Source organism: Notamacropus eugenii, chromosome 2 (genome assembly GCF_028372415.1).
Source record: "Notamacropus eugenii isolate mMacEug1 chromosome 2, mMacEug1.pri_v2, whole genome shotgun sequence".
NCBI classification, from domain to species: domain Eukaryota; kingdom Metazoa; phylum Chordata; class Mammalia; order Diprotodontia; family Macropodidae; genus Notamacropus; species Notamacropus eugenii.
The window spans coordinates 55,380,841-55,396,988 of NC_092873.1; the positions used below are offsets into that span (position 1 = coordinate 55,380,841).

At 42.7% G+C, this 16,148-nt stretch overlaps 1 protein-coding gene and 1 long non-coding RNA gene across 23 annotated transcripts in view; one reads left to right on the forward strand and one right to left on the reverse strand.

Annotated features, from left to right (window-relative positions):
• The window catches only part of DGKG (diacylglycerol kinase gamma), a 273,063-nt gene that overhangs the window by 189,985 nt on the left and 66,930 nt on the right, over positions 1–16,148 (forward strand). For 19 of the 20 annotated variants that reach the window (XR_011973966.1, XM_072640384.1, XM_072640377.1 and 16 more), the window contains one exon: positions 13,086–13,176. Coding sequence is in view for 19 of the 20 variants with exons in the window: in XM_072640384.1 (XP_072496485.1) it covers positions 13,086–13,176 (91 nt within the window). In the remaining variant the exon portion in view is untranslated. Of the gene's footprint in view, positions 1–890; positions 1,162–13,085; positions 13,177–16,148 lie in introns of those variants that run through there. The other variant, XM_072640392.1, reaches the window with a different exon arrangement.
• Positions 1,245–14,914, reverse strand: LOC140525215 (uncharacterized). Of its 3 annotated transcripts, XR_011973968.1 has the most exons (6): positions 14,157–14,914; positions 12,919–13,081; positions 11,796–12,157; positions 9,292–9,389; positions 7,790–9,209; positions 1,245–6,309 (listed from the first exon to the last, which is right to left on the reverse strand). It is a non-coding gene; the product is annotated as an uncharacterized lncRNA (long non-coding RNA). The 3 variants fall into 3 exon arrangements; XR_011973969.1 differs by having other exon boundaries at positions 1,245–7,989; positions 14,157–14,903; XR_011973967.1 differs by having other exon boundaries at positions 1,245–9,209; positions 14,157–14,903.

The window sequence follows — 16,148 nt, forward strand, 5'->3', positions numbered from 1 at the left end:
CTTACTATTAAAAAGAATTGGTGAAGTGAGAAGGGATGGAACAGTTTGTAACAAGGTTAAGGGAATAAGCTTAAAATGTCTGAATTTGTTGAGACATGCATTATGACTTGCTATATGCTCAGTAATAGCTCAAGGGCAAAAAGTAAGTTTGCCAGAAAGCTTAGCTCATTTGGTACTTTGTATTCTGAAAAAAAGTGCTGGACTAAAAGCATTGACTATGCCCCTTAGCCATGTGGCAAACTTTGTCATGGCCAGTCAAGCTAGGTCAACATAACAGATAAACAGTACATGCAAAGTGGTCAGGTTGAAATAGATCTCTCCTTCTGTTAACTGTTTCTCATCAGTTTGGCTCCTATTCCAAAATTTTTTTAAAAAAATTAATTTTTTACAAGAAAAGTAGAAGGGAAGAGAGGAAAGAAGAGAAAGAAAGAGGAGAAGTGAGGAAGAGAGAGAAAAGAAAGGAGAGAGAAAAGAAAGAGAAGGAAGGGAGAGAGAAAAAAGGAAAGGAAGGAAGGAAGGAAGGAAGAAAGAAAGAAAGAAAGAAAGAAAGAAAGAAAGAAAGAAAGAAAGAAAGAAAGAAAGAAAGAAAGAAAGAAAGAAAGAAAGAAAGAAAGAAAGGAAGAAAGGAAGAAAGGAAGAAAGGAAGGAAGGAAGGAAGGAAGGAAGGAAGGAAGGAAGGAAGGAAGAAAGAAAGAAAGAAAGAAAGAAAGAAAGAAAGAAAGAAAGAAAGAAAGAAAGAAAGAAAGAAAGAAAGAAAGAAAAGAACATCTCCAGGGCAGTTGGTTGTGGCTGATTTTTCCCCTCTCGAAAAGGATTTGTCCATCTCCTCTTTAGCTCTTTCCCAGTTCTCCATGTCTTTCACGCCTTCCTTCCCTCTTTTTTTCCCTCAGTTTTGCCTCCTCTCCTTTGTCATCCATTGGCCCAGCTTTTCTCTAACCCTCTGATGACTGAGCTCTCTCCAAGCCTGGGAAAAGGGCAGAAGAGACTTGGGCACACAAACCCCTTGAAGTTTAAAGACTTTGAACCAGGACAGATCTGTTGGCAAGCTCAGTGGTCACAGGAGTGATATTCAAAGAACAAAACAGCTATTTTTAATGCCTCCTTCCTGGTGGCGTGGTGTTCAGTTTTTGAGCCCCCTTGGGAAAGATTACCCTGACCACAGCTTGGCATGTCAGTGGCCTTCTGTACCGTTCCAGTGGACATTGAAACCTGAGGGCCAGCGTGGGGGAAGGGTGGATCATGCATGGTAACATACTTGGTGACGGACAAAAGCAGCTGAAAGAGATCCCTGTATCCCCCACAGATGGTAGCAGGGCTGGAGAGGGGATTCCTGCACTGGGTGAGAGGTGGGGTATTGAGGTGACTGTCCTCAGTCCCACCTGGTAGCAGCACAGAGTGCAAATCCTTTGCTTTTATCTTTTGGGCACTTCTCATGAATTCCTTTGTATATGTTGGCATGCCTTCATGCTCCTGCACTCTCCCACCTTCCATGGTCACTAGGGGTCATGGAGCATCATAGAGGATGCTTCAATTTTCTGACTGCTTTGTTGAGTCTGAGCTCCAACCAAAGTCTCTGATGAACTTTCTGTTGGTGCATGGCTATTCCTCTAGACCCAATTGTTTGGATTCAGTAAGCCACATACCATTTCCCTGATGGATGGAGGGATCACACCACTCTCACATCAGAGTCAGATATTCCCTTATGTCTTGGCTTACTATCATTTCCTTTGCCTTGTGTTTATGAAGTCAACGCTTCCTCATCCTGAGAAAAGTCTTCACACTCTCTCCTATCAGCTCCTCAAATGTCCATCTTAACCTGGTCTTGTAGCAGACTTCTTGTAGCTCTCTGTTTTTCCTGTTAGTGGCAATTCCCACATGTCAGCCCTAAGAAGCAAGGACTCCCATTTCTGTGTTTATATAGGTCATTGACCCAGAGTTGAAGGAACCTCAGGAGCAAACTAGTCCAATCTGCCCATTTTGCACATGAGAAAACAAAGGCTCACAGAGGTTCTGTAGAGACCCCTGCTAGTACAATCTCTCATTTTGAAGATGAGGAGACTAGGCCTTAGAGAGATGAAATGACTTGGGATCACAGATTTAGAACTGAAAGCAAACTCCAAAATTCTTTAGTCTTGAGGTCATTAGCCTCACTTGTGTCCAAAACCCATAAATACATAAAATACATAAAATAAAATTCACAGGATCACCAAAACAACTGTATTGAAATAGTTACCAAAAATGCTACAAGTTTACTGGATTAAAATTGATCATTATTTATTAACTCAAACATCCCTGATTTAGTCCAAAACCTCCAACAGGCCCAAGGAGGAGCAAGGGTTCACCTAAGGTCACACAGGTGGCAAACATCAGAGGCCAGATGTGAATATCCAGGTCTCCTGACTTCAGATGCAGTGCTCTTCCCACCGACCCACACTTCGCCCTCAGTCTTTAAGTCAACGTGTTTACAAGTGCATCATTTTAATCCAAAATTCACAGATGGATTGCAAAGGTCACTGGGAGGTCCACAACTTCCCATCTTTGGACCTGAGACAATCACTGTGAAGAAGCTTTCAAGTCCTTGACCACCATCCCACCCTCCCCCACCTCTCTTTAGGTTGTTGAGTTATGATATCAGGCCCATTATATATACATACATATGCATATATATGCACATACATACATAGTCATATATGTAGACATACATGTAATAGTTGGAATATATGCTAGCTATTCTTATTGTCATGATTTAATTCTGTTATTAAAATTGTAGACTCTTGGATCTAGGGTTGGAAGGGGTCTCAGGGGCCACTTAGTCAACTTCTTTCAAAAAATAAAAATTTATATTTTTTGTTTGGGTGTCATCTAACTTTCCCCATGTATCCAATTCCCTTCCTGTCCCCCCAAAAAAATTTTTTAAGAAAAATAAAAGGGAAAAGAGAAAAAATCATCACAACTGATCAATGCATTGACAAATACAAAAATAAATATAATGTTTCGCATCCTTGGACTTCCTGCCTCTGCTGAGGAGTAGGGGAATGGGAGTGGAGGAAGGAGGGGTTCTCACACCTCTTCTTTAGAACCAGGTTTGTTCTTTGTAACTTGGCAGCACTCACTTTCAGTTTTTTATGGCAATTGCTCATTGTGTGTATTGTTTTCTTGAATCTGCTTACTTTCCTCTGCATCAGTTCATGTAAATCTTTCCATGTTTCTCTAAATCCATCATATCTGCCATGTCTTAAAACACAGCAGCATTCTGTGACTTTCACAGACCACGATATGTTTAACTGTTCCCCACAGGATGCCCATCTACTTTGTTGACTAGGACTTTGATGCCACAAAAAATGCTGCTACGAATATTTGGGTGTATATGGCCAACTCCCTCTTTTTACAGATGAGAATGGGCTAATTCCCAAAGGGTGAAGTATGCCCAGAGTCCCCAAGGGAGTAGTCATCAGAGGCAAGATTCAGACCCCCATCCTCAGACCCCAAGTCTCTCTCTCCCCTGGCTCATGCTCCTACTTTTATTTCTTTATTTGTTCAACTCAGAGCAATGAAATTTAATTCAAAGGCTCCCATGTTCTGGCCTGGAATAATACATGCATTTTGTAAAGTTTCCAATCCATTCCAAATGATACAATGGAAGGAGCAGAGGCTCAAAGTTCTAGTTGGAAGGGACCTAGAGACCTATCTATTAATCCTTTTGATGTTACAGAAGAAGAAATTGAGACTTGGTGATATTAAGTGATTTGTCTAAGGTCCAAGAGTACCAAAGGTGGAATTTAAACTAGGTCCTAACTCTCCACTGCTCTTTCCATTGGGTCATTTGGAATACTAATGCCCCAGTATTTTCTGAATTCCTTTTGGAGCTCAGAGTTTCAACACTGTTCAGTGAAGCTGGATTAAATTTTACAAAATGCACTTGAGTTACTGGGACAGCCAATGCATAACGAACTGAGTTTGGAGATAGAGGGTCTCGTGCAAGGAATAGCACTCTGAGGAGAACAGTCCTGGAGATGGGTCTTATTATGCCCATTTTGCAGATAAAGAAATCCTCTGAAATTGATGACAGTATCTACACAGCGTCCTGACCCCAGGACCTTCCATTTCCAGGTCCAACACTCTTCCTCCTCCCCCACTACATCATTGATAAGAAAAGAGTCATGTTATCACCACCAATGGTGATGTTTCCATCATGATCTTATCTGAAGGACTTTCCCCCCTCTGGTTTTCCTAGAACTCTTGCTATTTTCCTTTTATAACTAAGATCAATGTCAATTCATTGTTGTCATTCAACATTCTTCTCTAAGTACATTACCATTACTGTGATCCTTTCTTGGTGACCTAGCAAAGGTCTTTCCCCTTACCACAGTATCATTATTCAATTCAGTTGAGTTTACCAAGCATTCATTGAGTGTTGCCTGAGCAGGACCCTAAGCTAGGCTGCAGGGATGCTATGACATTAGTCTATTAAGCCACATTGTGGGGCATCTATTCAGCACCAGACAGGTGCTAAGAGCTGGGGAGAAGAAAAGGCAAAAGCTGCCCCTGCCATAATAGAGTTTGCAGTCTAGTGAGAAAGACCAAAGATAGCCATATCAGTCAGTATATGCGATATACTTACAGTAATAGGACAGTAGCCCTGGAAGGGAAGGTATGAGCAATTCAGGGACCCTATCAAGTCTCCTGCAGAATTTGAGCAGTCTTGAAGGAAACTGGGAATTTAAGAGGCAAATGTGAAGAGGGAGTGTGCTCCTGGTTTAAGGGACTGCCAGTGCAAGTGTGTGGAGACAGGAAACAGAGAATTGTGTGTGGACCAAACCATAGACTGAGTGTAGAAGAGTAAACTATAAAAAAGTAGGGAAGGAAAGTGATTAACAGGTTTAAATGACAAACAAGAAGGAAGTTATATTTGATCCTAGAGGTAATAGGGAGCCACTGGAGTTTTGTAAGGGAAGGGGAAGAGGTAACGTGGTCCCTACATCTGCTGGAGAGCTGCAAAGTGCACATAGCTAAGAAAATAATACAAGATGACTAGAAGAAGTTAGCAAGGTGGCTCTGTGGATAGTGCATTGGGCCTGGAGTCAGGAAGATCTGAGTTCAAATTTGACCTCAAACACTTACTAGCTGTGTGACCCTGGGCAAGTCACTTAACCTCTGTTTGCCTCAATTTCCTCACCTGTAAAGTAGCAGCACCTGCCTCCCAGGGGCATTGTGAGCATCAAATAAGATTCTATTTGTAAAGCACCTAGCATGGTGCCTGGCATATCATCAGCACCATATAAAAGTTAGCTGTTGTTAAGAAGGGGAGAATGCAAACATTAGGAATATCATGGCATGCTTCCTAGAGAAGGTTGTACCTAAGCAAAACCCTGAAGGAAGGTAAGGATGCTGAGAGTCAGAGACAAGGAGGGGGGAGGCCAAAGGTGAGAGATGGCATGGCAGGCCAAGGCAGCGACTGCTAGTCTGCTTAGGCTGAATTATAGCCGTGTGTGTGTGTGTGTATGTGTGTGTGTGTGTAAGTAGGTGTGTGTGTATATACACACAAATACATATGTATGTATACATACATATGAATGTATGGTTGGATGGATGGATGGATGGATGGATGGATGGATGGATGGATGGATGGATGGATTAGGGATGTAAAGAGACTGAAGACAATCACGTGAAATAAGACTGAAAAAGGTGTTGGAGTCAAATTGTAGAAGGACTTCAGTGCTGGGCTGAGCTTATCACAGAAGGAATAGGGTATTGTGGGACGTTTTGGAGCAGGGGAGTAACATGGCCAGTCCCGTTCCTTAGAAATCAATCAACAAGTGTTTATTAAGAGCCTAAAACATGTTAGATGTTGGGGATACAAATTCAAAGAATGGATTGTTTTGATAGCTATCGAGAGGATGGAGACCAAACAAAAGCAGAATACAGAAGAACACACATACACAGTGTTAATCCACTTTCCTAGTTGATACCACAACTCTCTTTATTCTCTTTCCTTCAACAAAGACCACGTAGGACGTAAGTCATAACTCCTCTGCCCCAAGGGTATGAGATTGTGGGTTAGAGTTAGTGCTCAGTGCTAAATTCTCCAGCAGTAGACAAGTAAGGTCTGGCTAACGTGTGGAAGGTTAGTCATTCCCAAGTGAAAGGTGATTGTGGGAGGAGGAAAAGAAAAGAAAGGACAGAGGGAGAAGACGAGGAAGCATTCCAAAAGCCATTAAAACATCTTTGGCACTGCTTCATCCAAAAAATGTTGGCTGCCTGTTGGAGACCTCCCAGTATCTGGCGTGAGTAAGCCAGTGCTTGCCCATCCTGGAAGGGAAATGGACACTGAATTCAGGAGCAGATCAGCTTTCCTAGTGACCAGTGGGGAAGTGGATGAGGGAGAGATCATCAAAGTATTACAACTTGGTGGTGAAAGGGGCCTAATCCAACCTCTTCATTTTACAGATGGGTAAATTAAGGCCTGTGACCTGAAGTAACATAGAAGAATCTTCAAGAAATCATGTAGTCTAATTGTCTTATTTTACAGAGAAGGAAACTGAGGTCCAGAGAGAGGTTAAGTAATATAAGAACATAAGAGCATAGATCTAAATGTAGAAGGGACCTCATTGAGTCTAATCCCCTCATTTACACATAAGGAAACTGAGGCCCAGGAATCTAAGGTTGCATAGGCAGTATGTCTGTCTCCGAAATTCCAGTCTACACAATCCAGTCTACAAAAATCATCTACACTTAACCAGCTCATCAGTTCTAAAAGCAGGGATCTCATTGGTGAAGGTTCACTTTATTATAGTATCTACCAGTAGGCCTTCAACAAATATTTTTGATGCCACTGATGATGGAGGAATATCTACTCTAGAAAACTGTTATTGTTAGGCATATCTGACTCTTTGTGACCTCATTCGAGGTTGTTAGTCATATCTGACTCTTTGTGACCTCATTCAAGGTTTTCTAGGAAGAGATACTGAAGTGGTTAGCCATGTCCTTCTCCAGCTCATTTTATAGATGAGGAAACTGAGGCAAATAGGGTGACGTGACTTGCCCAGGATCACACAGCTAAATGTTTAAGTCCAGATTTAAACTCAGAACTTCCTGTCTCCGGACCCAGCACTCTACCCACTGCACCACCTAACTTCCCTGGGAGATTGGGAGATGGAATGTCTGCTCTGAGAGCCAAATTCCACCAGATAATTCTTGAACCCTCAGGTCTGTGTAGCCACAATGACAAAATTATGAGATAACAGATTCAGAGCTGGGAAGGACCTTAGTAGAGGTCCTCATTTTACAGATCTAACTTGCCCAGCATCACACAGCTGATCAGAATCTGAGACAGGATTCAAACTCGAATTTTCCCGACTCCAAATCCAAATAGAAAACCTCATGTCTGCTTTGGGCTTCAGGGCTCCAACCCTAAAGTTTCCTCCACTGTGGTGTGAGGAGGCGTGATGTTTCTCTCTGCAATGTTCCCCATTAAAGTGAGAGATGGGAAGAGAAACAGGATTCCTTTCAGGGGAACTTGACCTTGCGTAGGCTTGGCCGAGGAGTTTCCCCCAGCCCAGGAACAAAGTGAATTCTTCTATTCCCTCCTCTGTTTCTTTGCCTGTTCTTTACATCCATTCGACTATTTGCTGTGATGAATGTTAGTGGCATCTGCCATGCTGAGTTGGAAACTGAAAGCCCTGTCTTATTCTAAATATTCCCTCCATCCCCTCATCCCACAGAGAGGTACCTCCCGGGTGAGATGGAATCTTTCCCCAAAAGAGTCAAGCAACACACATTGATTAAGTACCTGCTCTGGACCAGGCCTTGTGCTAACCTCTGGGACTGCCAAGGCAAAAATCCAACAATCCTGCCCTCAAGGAGCTCATCTGGTGAGCAGAGGATGGACCAGAATGAGGAGGGACTCAGGCAGGGTGTCAGCTGTATGTGTGAACAGACCCACATGAACCACAGTGCTTCCGCATTCAGTCTATTTCATTCCACTTTAACCTGAAACCAAGAGGGTTGATTACAGCCTTATATGATTTGAAGTCTGAACATGCTATCCTCCCTTTTTTCTCTCATTATTGTTATTTCTGGTCTAAAAAGCCACTTACTTCTGGGAAGGTTTGGGGACCACCCTGAGGGCCCAGGTCAGAAGGTCCTGGGCTAAATTACTCACTGGCCTACCCCATGGAACAAACCAACCATCACTGAGAGTTGAGAATGAGTATGCAGGGCTTATCAGGAACATCTCCTCTTTGTGGATGTGGTTGACTTGTTTCAGTCATATCTGATTCTCTGTGACTTCATTTGGGGTTTTCTAAGCAAAGATACTGAAGTGGTTTGCCATTTCCTTCTCCAGCTCATTTTACAGAAGAGGAAACTGGGGCAAACAGAGTGAAGTGACTTATCCAGGGTCACACAGCTAGAAAGTGTCTGAGGTCAGATTTGAACTCATGAACTGAGTCTGCCTGACTCCAACTCCAGCCTCTATCCTCTGTAGCACCACCTGGCTGCCCTTGGCATATTTCCTGGGATGGAATGATGCCCTTTCCTAGAAATCTATCCCATTCACCTTCACAAAAGGAGGTCTAGTAGGAGAAGGCAGAGGATATTCCTTACACCAAAGGATCGTAGAAGCACCATTCTCACTAAAATATATTGGATTCAACCAAAAAAATTGTTGGGAAATTAATACACTTTTGTATGTTAATGTGGAATCTTGGCAGAGTCTTGTTTACTGGAGGAAGGCTAGGTGGGGTGGGGTGAGACACATGATAATTGTCTTCAAGGTTTAGAAAAGCCACAGAAAAGGGATCAAACATGTTTTGCCTGGCCCCAGAGGACAGAACTAGGAAAGATGGGCAGAAATTGAAAAGAAGTGAATTCTGCCTTGATGCCAGAAAAAAAGAATGTTCACTATTCTAAAGTGGAGGGGGGCATTCTGAGAGAGGTGGTGAGTTCCCCTTCCTTGGAGAGTTTTTAAAAGGGTCTGAATGGTCATTGGTTGGGGATAATAGAGTGGGGATTTCTCCCAGCTCTGGATGACTTGAACCAGATGGTCTCTGAGGTCCTTTCCACTTCTGACGTTGTGATATTCCTTCCGTCCAGTCAGCAGCTTCATCTCTTTGTGCTTTTGCTTGACATGGATCTAGGCCAGACATTCATGACTTTCGAAATTTGTGCTCAAGGGGAATTTCTGCTTGTTTTGCTGACAGCTTATTTTCCTATATGTCAACAGTCAAGAAAGCCTTCAATGGACTTAGAAAAATTCACCAAAAGAGGAAAAGAAAAGAAACTCAATGTTACCTGCATATCTCTGGCCTCAAAGGAAGCTGCTGCTTTCTCAGGTCGGGTCAGTCAAAGTCACCAGGGCCTCTGGAGTGTCAACCTCTCATCTGGAAGAGCTAATCCATTGAGGACAAAGTTAAGCCAAGAGGAAATTCGGGAACCGTCTGAGGAAAAGACATAGGACTAAGGATCATAGACTTAGAAATGGAAGGCCATCAGATGCAACCCCCTCATTTTACAGATGGGGAAACTGAGGCCCAGAAAGGCTAAGTCACTTACCCAGGGTCACACAGTCAGCAAGTGGCAAGTGCCTGAGATAGGAACTCCCTTCCTCTGGGGTTATACAACTTTAACCTGTGAGTCATCAGCTGCAAAAGTGGCATAATTCTCCTAAACTCAGAAGCAAAGGCAATTAAGGGGGCAGCCCATGGGTTTAATAGTGGAAAGTGAGAGAGGGGAAAATCCAGGATAATAGCCAGGTTCCAAACAGGACTTGGTAGCTGAGTAAATGTTAGCTCTCTGGAGAAGAGAGGAGTTAAGGAGGAAAAATGACTTACTAGGGGAATATAACCCTGACTCTTACGATCTATGGTACATGTGACCCTTCCATATTCCATAAATTCAGTTCACTTTCCTAAATTTTAATCCACTGTTGAACACCTTGTAGTTATACGGGGCAAAAGTTCCAAACCCTTTCCCATACATCACCATTTTTCAGACTTAAAGCAATGCTGTAATGTAAAGAGGGCAGGTATCATTTTCTCCATTTGACAAACAAGAAAATCAAGTCTCATGGCTATTGGGTGACCTGCCCAAAGTCACAAGGCCAATAAGTAAGTGGTAGAGCTGGTCTTTTGACACTTAGTCCAAGGCTTTTCTACTCCAGAGTTCTGGCTCCCAAAGGCAGGCTCTCAACCTTCCCTCTGACTGTGCAGAGGTTTGATGCTAGATTTGATTCTCTAAATTGTTCTAATAAAACAACAAAATCAATGCAATCAAAATAAAAAGACAATAAACAGATATGATGGAAAAGCATCACCTATAATATTTCCAATGAAAATCTAACATCCAAAAATTTGTAATGAATTGGTATTAATTTTGTAAGTGTGAGATCCATTTTTTGATAGATAAGTTATCAATCATAATTTTGAAAAACTGTTCAAACTATCTAATAATCAGAAAAGTGCAAATGAAAACAACTCAAGATGCATATGCTTATTAAATTGGAAACAATCATTTAAAATGTTGAGTGTTCTCTTTTTTAGGAGGCAATCAGAGTTAAGTGACTTGCCCAGAGTCACACAGCTAGTAAATGTCTGAGGCCAGATTTGAACTCAGGTCTTTCTGACTTTAAGGCCAGTGCTCTAGCCACTGTGCCACACCTAGCTGTCCCAAATGTCCCATGTTAAAATGTTCAATGTTAGTGAAACTGTGAGATAGCTATTGTATTGTGGGTAGAGATGTGAATTGATCAATGCCACCTTTTTTGGAAAGAAATCTTGAATACACGCTCAAAATTATAAGACCTTTTGATACAGTGATTCATCTGCCAGGCTTCTACATAGTCAGGATTTTATTGATTGGAGAAAAAATTAAAGAAAGACCTAGCTTCACAAAAATATTTCTAGAAGTATTGCTTGTTATAGCAAAACAACAACAGGAGTAACCCATGTTTCTAAGGCTTGGGGAACGACTGTATTGTAGTATGTGAATAAAATGGAATTATTCTCAAAGAAATGACAAATATGTTAGCTAACAAAAAGTGAGAAGATTTCTATAAAATAATGCAGAATAAAGAAAGCAGAGTGTGAACAGCATACACACTATGGCTATGGAAAAGTTAATAATAATAAAGACAGTTCCCAAATCTGGAGGGGGATGGATGGAGGGTGGGAAAATGCCCAGAAGAAAAAATTTGGAAGGAGATGCAAAAGCAAACAAGATGTCTCTGTCCAAGTTCTTCTTAAAATTACTATTTTCATTTTTTAAAAATGTTTTTGATTTCATGTATGACATTTTAAAAATTTTACTTGTGGTTTTTGAACATTTTTATGATAGTTTAGAATAAATTATATGATGCAGTATTAGCATATATATGGTATATATGTTTAAGGTTTGCGAAGCACTCTACAAATATTACCTCATTGGATCTTCCCAACAACCCTGGGAAGTAGGTGCTATTATTATCCCCATTTTACAGATGAGGAAACTGAGCCTCGCAGAAGTTAAGTGACTTGCCTTGACTCCAGATCCAGTGTTTTGTCCATGACCTCTAAGTAAATATGAACTCTTATTAGTTTTTTTGTTGTTGTTAATAATAATAATTTTTATTATTATGGTTCATGTTCTTCCAGGAGAGGCAGCTTGGTATAATGGAGGGAGAGCTGGCCTCCCAGCCAGTTAGACCTGGGTTCAAGTCTTGCCTGTCACTTATACTGTCTATATGACCTGGACAAACCAGTTAACTTCTCAGTAGCCAAGACAGCTGTCTTAAGATTGTTAGTTGCAAAGAAGGTGCTAACCTGCATCAGTAGAGGGAGATTCCTCTTCTGGGAGTTCCCTGGGCCAATTCTACCACAGGTCCAGTCCCTCTCCTCCTCTTCAGATCTAGCCAATATTCTGGAAACCTTCTCCTAGGTCTTCTTACAATCATTGGTTCCCGAGGGAGTACACAGACTGTCCATCTGCTTCGCTTACTCAAACCATATCCTCCTTTCCAATTACGCATTTCCTCAATGAGCTCCCTCAGCACCATTTCTAGCATGTCATTGTTGGAATTAGAAAACGAGGATGCATAAAGAGAAACTGATCACAGTAACAAGAGAGTCCAGAGTCTCCTCACCTGGAGATTTGTGTTCCATTCTGGCCACGGGATATTGATGACCTAGAGGAGCCACAGAGGAACAGGACAAGGGGGCATGAGGGTCAATTACCTATTCCTGTGCATATTGTCTTCCTAGTAGGATGTAAGCTCTCTGAGGACAGGAACTGTTTTCCCTTTTTCTTTGTATCTCCCTCACTTGGCAAAGTGCCTGACACCTGATAAGCGTGTAATTGATTGATCAATTTATTAAGCTTAATTGAAAGAACTTCAGATATTTCATCAGGACAAAAAAAGGCACTGGGAGGGACATGATCTCTGTCTTCAATAAGGATCTTTACAAGCTAGAACAGAACCCTAGAGATTATCTAGTCTGGCTCAGAGAAGCAACCTTACTTAAGGGTCACCCAGCTCGTTAAGAGACATCGAACTGGTACTAGAACCATTCTCTCCTGCTTCTGACCTAATCAATTAGATTCACTTTGTTTTAATTTCAGAGAGATTAAATGGCATCCATGGGTTCAAATTAAAGGAAGACAGGTTCCAGTTCAATCTAAGAAACTTCATGATAATTAGAATTGTCTCAAACTGGAAAGTCCTGCCTTGTGAGGTAGTGAGCTAATCATCACTGGAAAATAGAAGTTTTCATGGGCATTTGTTGGATTAGTGATCTAATGGGATTCTATTGTGCAGGGAAATGGCTTAGATGACCATTTCAAGCTCTAGAATTTTCATGATACCGAAACTATAACTAGGAGAGGGACAGAGGGACTCTGTCCCAGGTTCCTTTCATGAGGAGAGACATCCTTCTTTCCCATGAGTACCTGTCATTCCCTCCATGAATGCTGAGGATCTGGGTGCCTTGGTCACTTAGGAGTATCTAGGTCCACCTGGGAGTGCCTGGGTCCACCTCGGAGCATCTGGGTCCACGTGGGAGCAGGTCAAAGCTCTCTTGAATATGCCCCACTTTTTTCTCTATTTTACATCCTAGAATGAAGAACAGGCTGTGGTACTTCGAATTTGGCACAACAGAAACCTTTGCTTCAACCTGCAAGAAGCTGCACACCTTCATAGAGGTAGAGGTGAGTCCTTGCAATTACAAATTTGGAGGTAGAAGGGATCTGAGGTTGGACATCGAGTTCAACGCACCCCCCCCCACACACACACACAAAGGCAGGATTCGAACACCAGTCTCCTGACTCCAAATCCAGCATACTATTTGCTCTTCCATTCTGCCTCTCAAGCAAAGTGTCCTTCCTCTCTTACCCTCGCTTTCCTTCTCTACAAAGTAGAAATAACAAACACCTACAGTGCCTGCCTCAGTCCAGCTGTCAGTACCTTGCCCTCCAAATCACCCTGGATCTGTTGGGCATGCTCCTAGACAATGTAAGTGTGTATGTTGTCTCTCCTGGCTAGACAGTAAGGTCCTCAGGGCAAGACAGGGTTTTGCTTGGCACCTGCCACAGAGTTGAAGCTTAATCAATATTTGCTGATTGATTGATTGGGTGTTAGGAAAGTCAGGTGAGATCATTCTAGAAAGCGCCTCTTAAGATTTAAAACACTAAATAAATTTACATGATTTAAAATAACAAAATACAGCATGATGTAAGATGGAATAATATATGAAATATGACTGATAATGTAGCATAACATGTTATATAATAGGACATAAAATATGATGTAATGATGGATATGATATGATATATAGGATGGGATGGGATAGAATGGGATCAATAATGTAGCATAAGATAGTATGACATTATATGACATAATTTGATCATATGACATAGTATGACAACATTGTAACATAACATAGCCATAAAACATTCTACAACATAACGTGATATAATATAATATACAATATAACAATATAATAGCCTATCCTGTCATACATAATATAATAAAACGCAGCATAATATAATAAATGTAGCAACATGATATTATATGATATAAAAATATATAACATAACACCATAATATATTATGTCATATGACATAATATATAACATAACGATATATCATATAACATAATATAACTGTAACAATATAATATGATATGTTACCCTGTGATCTAACAGTGTCATAACATAGTCCAGTCTTCCAGTTGTTCCACTCTTGTCCAGTGTGAGTGGTGACAGAAGTGTCCAAGGTGGAGGCTGTGGCCTGGGCTGGGAGATGACACAAACATGGCACTGCCAATGGCCAGCCATGGATGCAGGTGCTCTGGGTGACATCATGGTGCAGTGACTAGACTTGGGATCAGGAAGACTCAGGCCAAATCTTGGCACAGGATAAAGCACTTGGCCTCTCTGTGCCTCAGTAAACTGAGGGGTTTGGATTCAGTGGCCTCCAAGGTCTCTTCCAGCTTTAGATCTAGGACTCCATGGTCCTTCTCCTCTGGGGCCTTGCTGTTTCCATAATGTGTTGCCTCCCAGACTCTTTCTAGGCATGCACCAACTGGTGCAACTCGGTTCTCTTTCCTTCTCTGGTTCATTGACACGCTTTGGCTCCTCCCATCGCAGCGATGAGGTTCAGAGTGTCAGAGAACTAAAACTGGAAGCAGGCCCCAGCTGGCTCATTTTACAAGGGGAGAAACTGAAGCCCAGAGAGTTATGTGACTTATCCAAGATCATAGAGGAAGTAAACAGTGGATCTGGGATCTCAAGCCAAGACCTCCAATTCCAAACCCAGGCTTCTTCAGGCTTTCTTAGTTGCCTCCTGCCCCTAGAAGAGGCAGCACCTTGAGTATGTCCGTTACCTCTGGCTCATAAAGCTGCTCCTCAGCCACCCCTTGCCAACCAACCCTCTCAGTTGTCTCCCCCAACCTCGCTGTGATTTCCCTGATGCAGGGAGTAGGTCAGGGGTCAGAGGCCTGAGACCCCAGAGGTCAAGTGACCTGACCAGAGGCCCACAGACAGGCAGATCTTGAACCCAGCCCCCCCCTCCTCGACTCTCTCCATTAGGTCACAATGCCCATCCTTTAGCTTCCTTTGTCCTCAAAACAACAGCCTACTCCTCTTCAGGACACTCTGGGGTCACTACAGGACCCTGACCTCCAACAGTGCAAGCTCTGGAGTGACCTTTGAGATGCTCTAGTCTAGGGATTCTCAACCTTTTGGGGTCACAGAGTCGTTTGCCAGACCTTGTTGCAGATACTCATTGCCCAGAGGAAGTCATCCTCCCCAGGATGCTTTTGAATCAAAACCAAATTCAGAGGTTTCTGAAAGTCCTCCCTGGCTCTGTTGCTGGCCTCCTCTCTGCCTCTCCCTCTGTTGCCTGGTTACTAAAGCACCAATGGGCAAGGCCTATTTCTCCATCTAAGTCTGCCCAGTGAACCTTTTGCCAAGAAAAGGCCACTCAGGGAGAGCAGGGCTGCCTCCCCAGCTGTCGGCGCCTGGAGGATGCTGAGGGGCTGCCAGGGGGAGGAGGGAGCTCACTGGGGAGGAGGCCCCCCCCTTCTGTTTATATACAAATGTGCTGATTGGGAGAGCAGGGGGAAGAAGGAGAAGACCGTGGCTGCATGATGGAGTTTGGAGAAAGCAGAGACACGGACAGCTTTCCTGTTAGTACAGGCATCTGGCAGGGTCTCTTTAAACATACACTGTGTTGAATGATGGAGCTGGGGCAACCAAAGGAGCTGACGCCCAACAGAACCAGCCAGCCTCCCCTACCTCCTCCAGCTGCGCTTGACATTCTGCCAGGAATACAGTCATTCTCTCTCTCTCTCTCTCTCTCTCTCTCTCTCTCTCTCTCTCTCTCTCTCTCTCTCTCTCTCTCTCTCTCTCTTTCTCTCTCTTTCACACACACACACACATACACACACACACACACAAACAGTCAAAATATGACTAGGCCTCTCTCTGCCAGCTTTGGGTCCCATAAGAAAGATTATTTCTATTATTTAGGAAGGGCCTCAGGCCATATTTTGTCTCTGCTAAGGATTCATGCTTCACCATGCACAGTGAGATTGTGTGTGTGTGTGTGCGTGCGCGCTGTGGGCCATTGGGATTGTTTTTGGTAAACTTCCTGCTATCCCTATCTCCCAATAACAATCA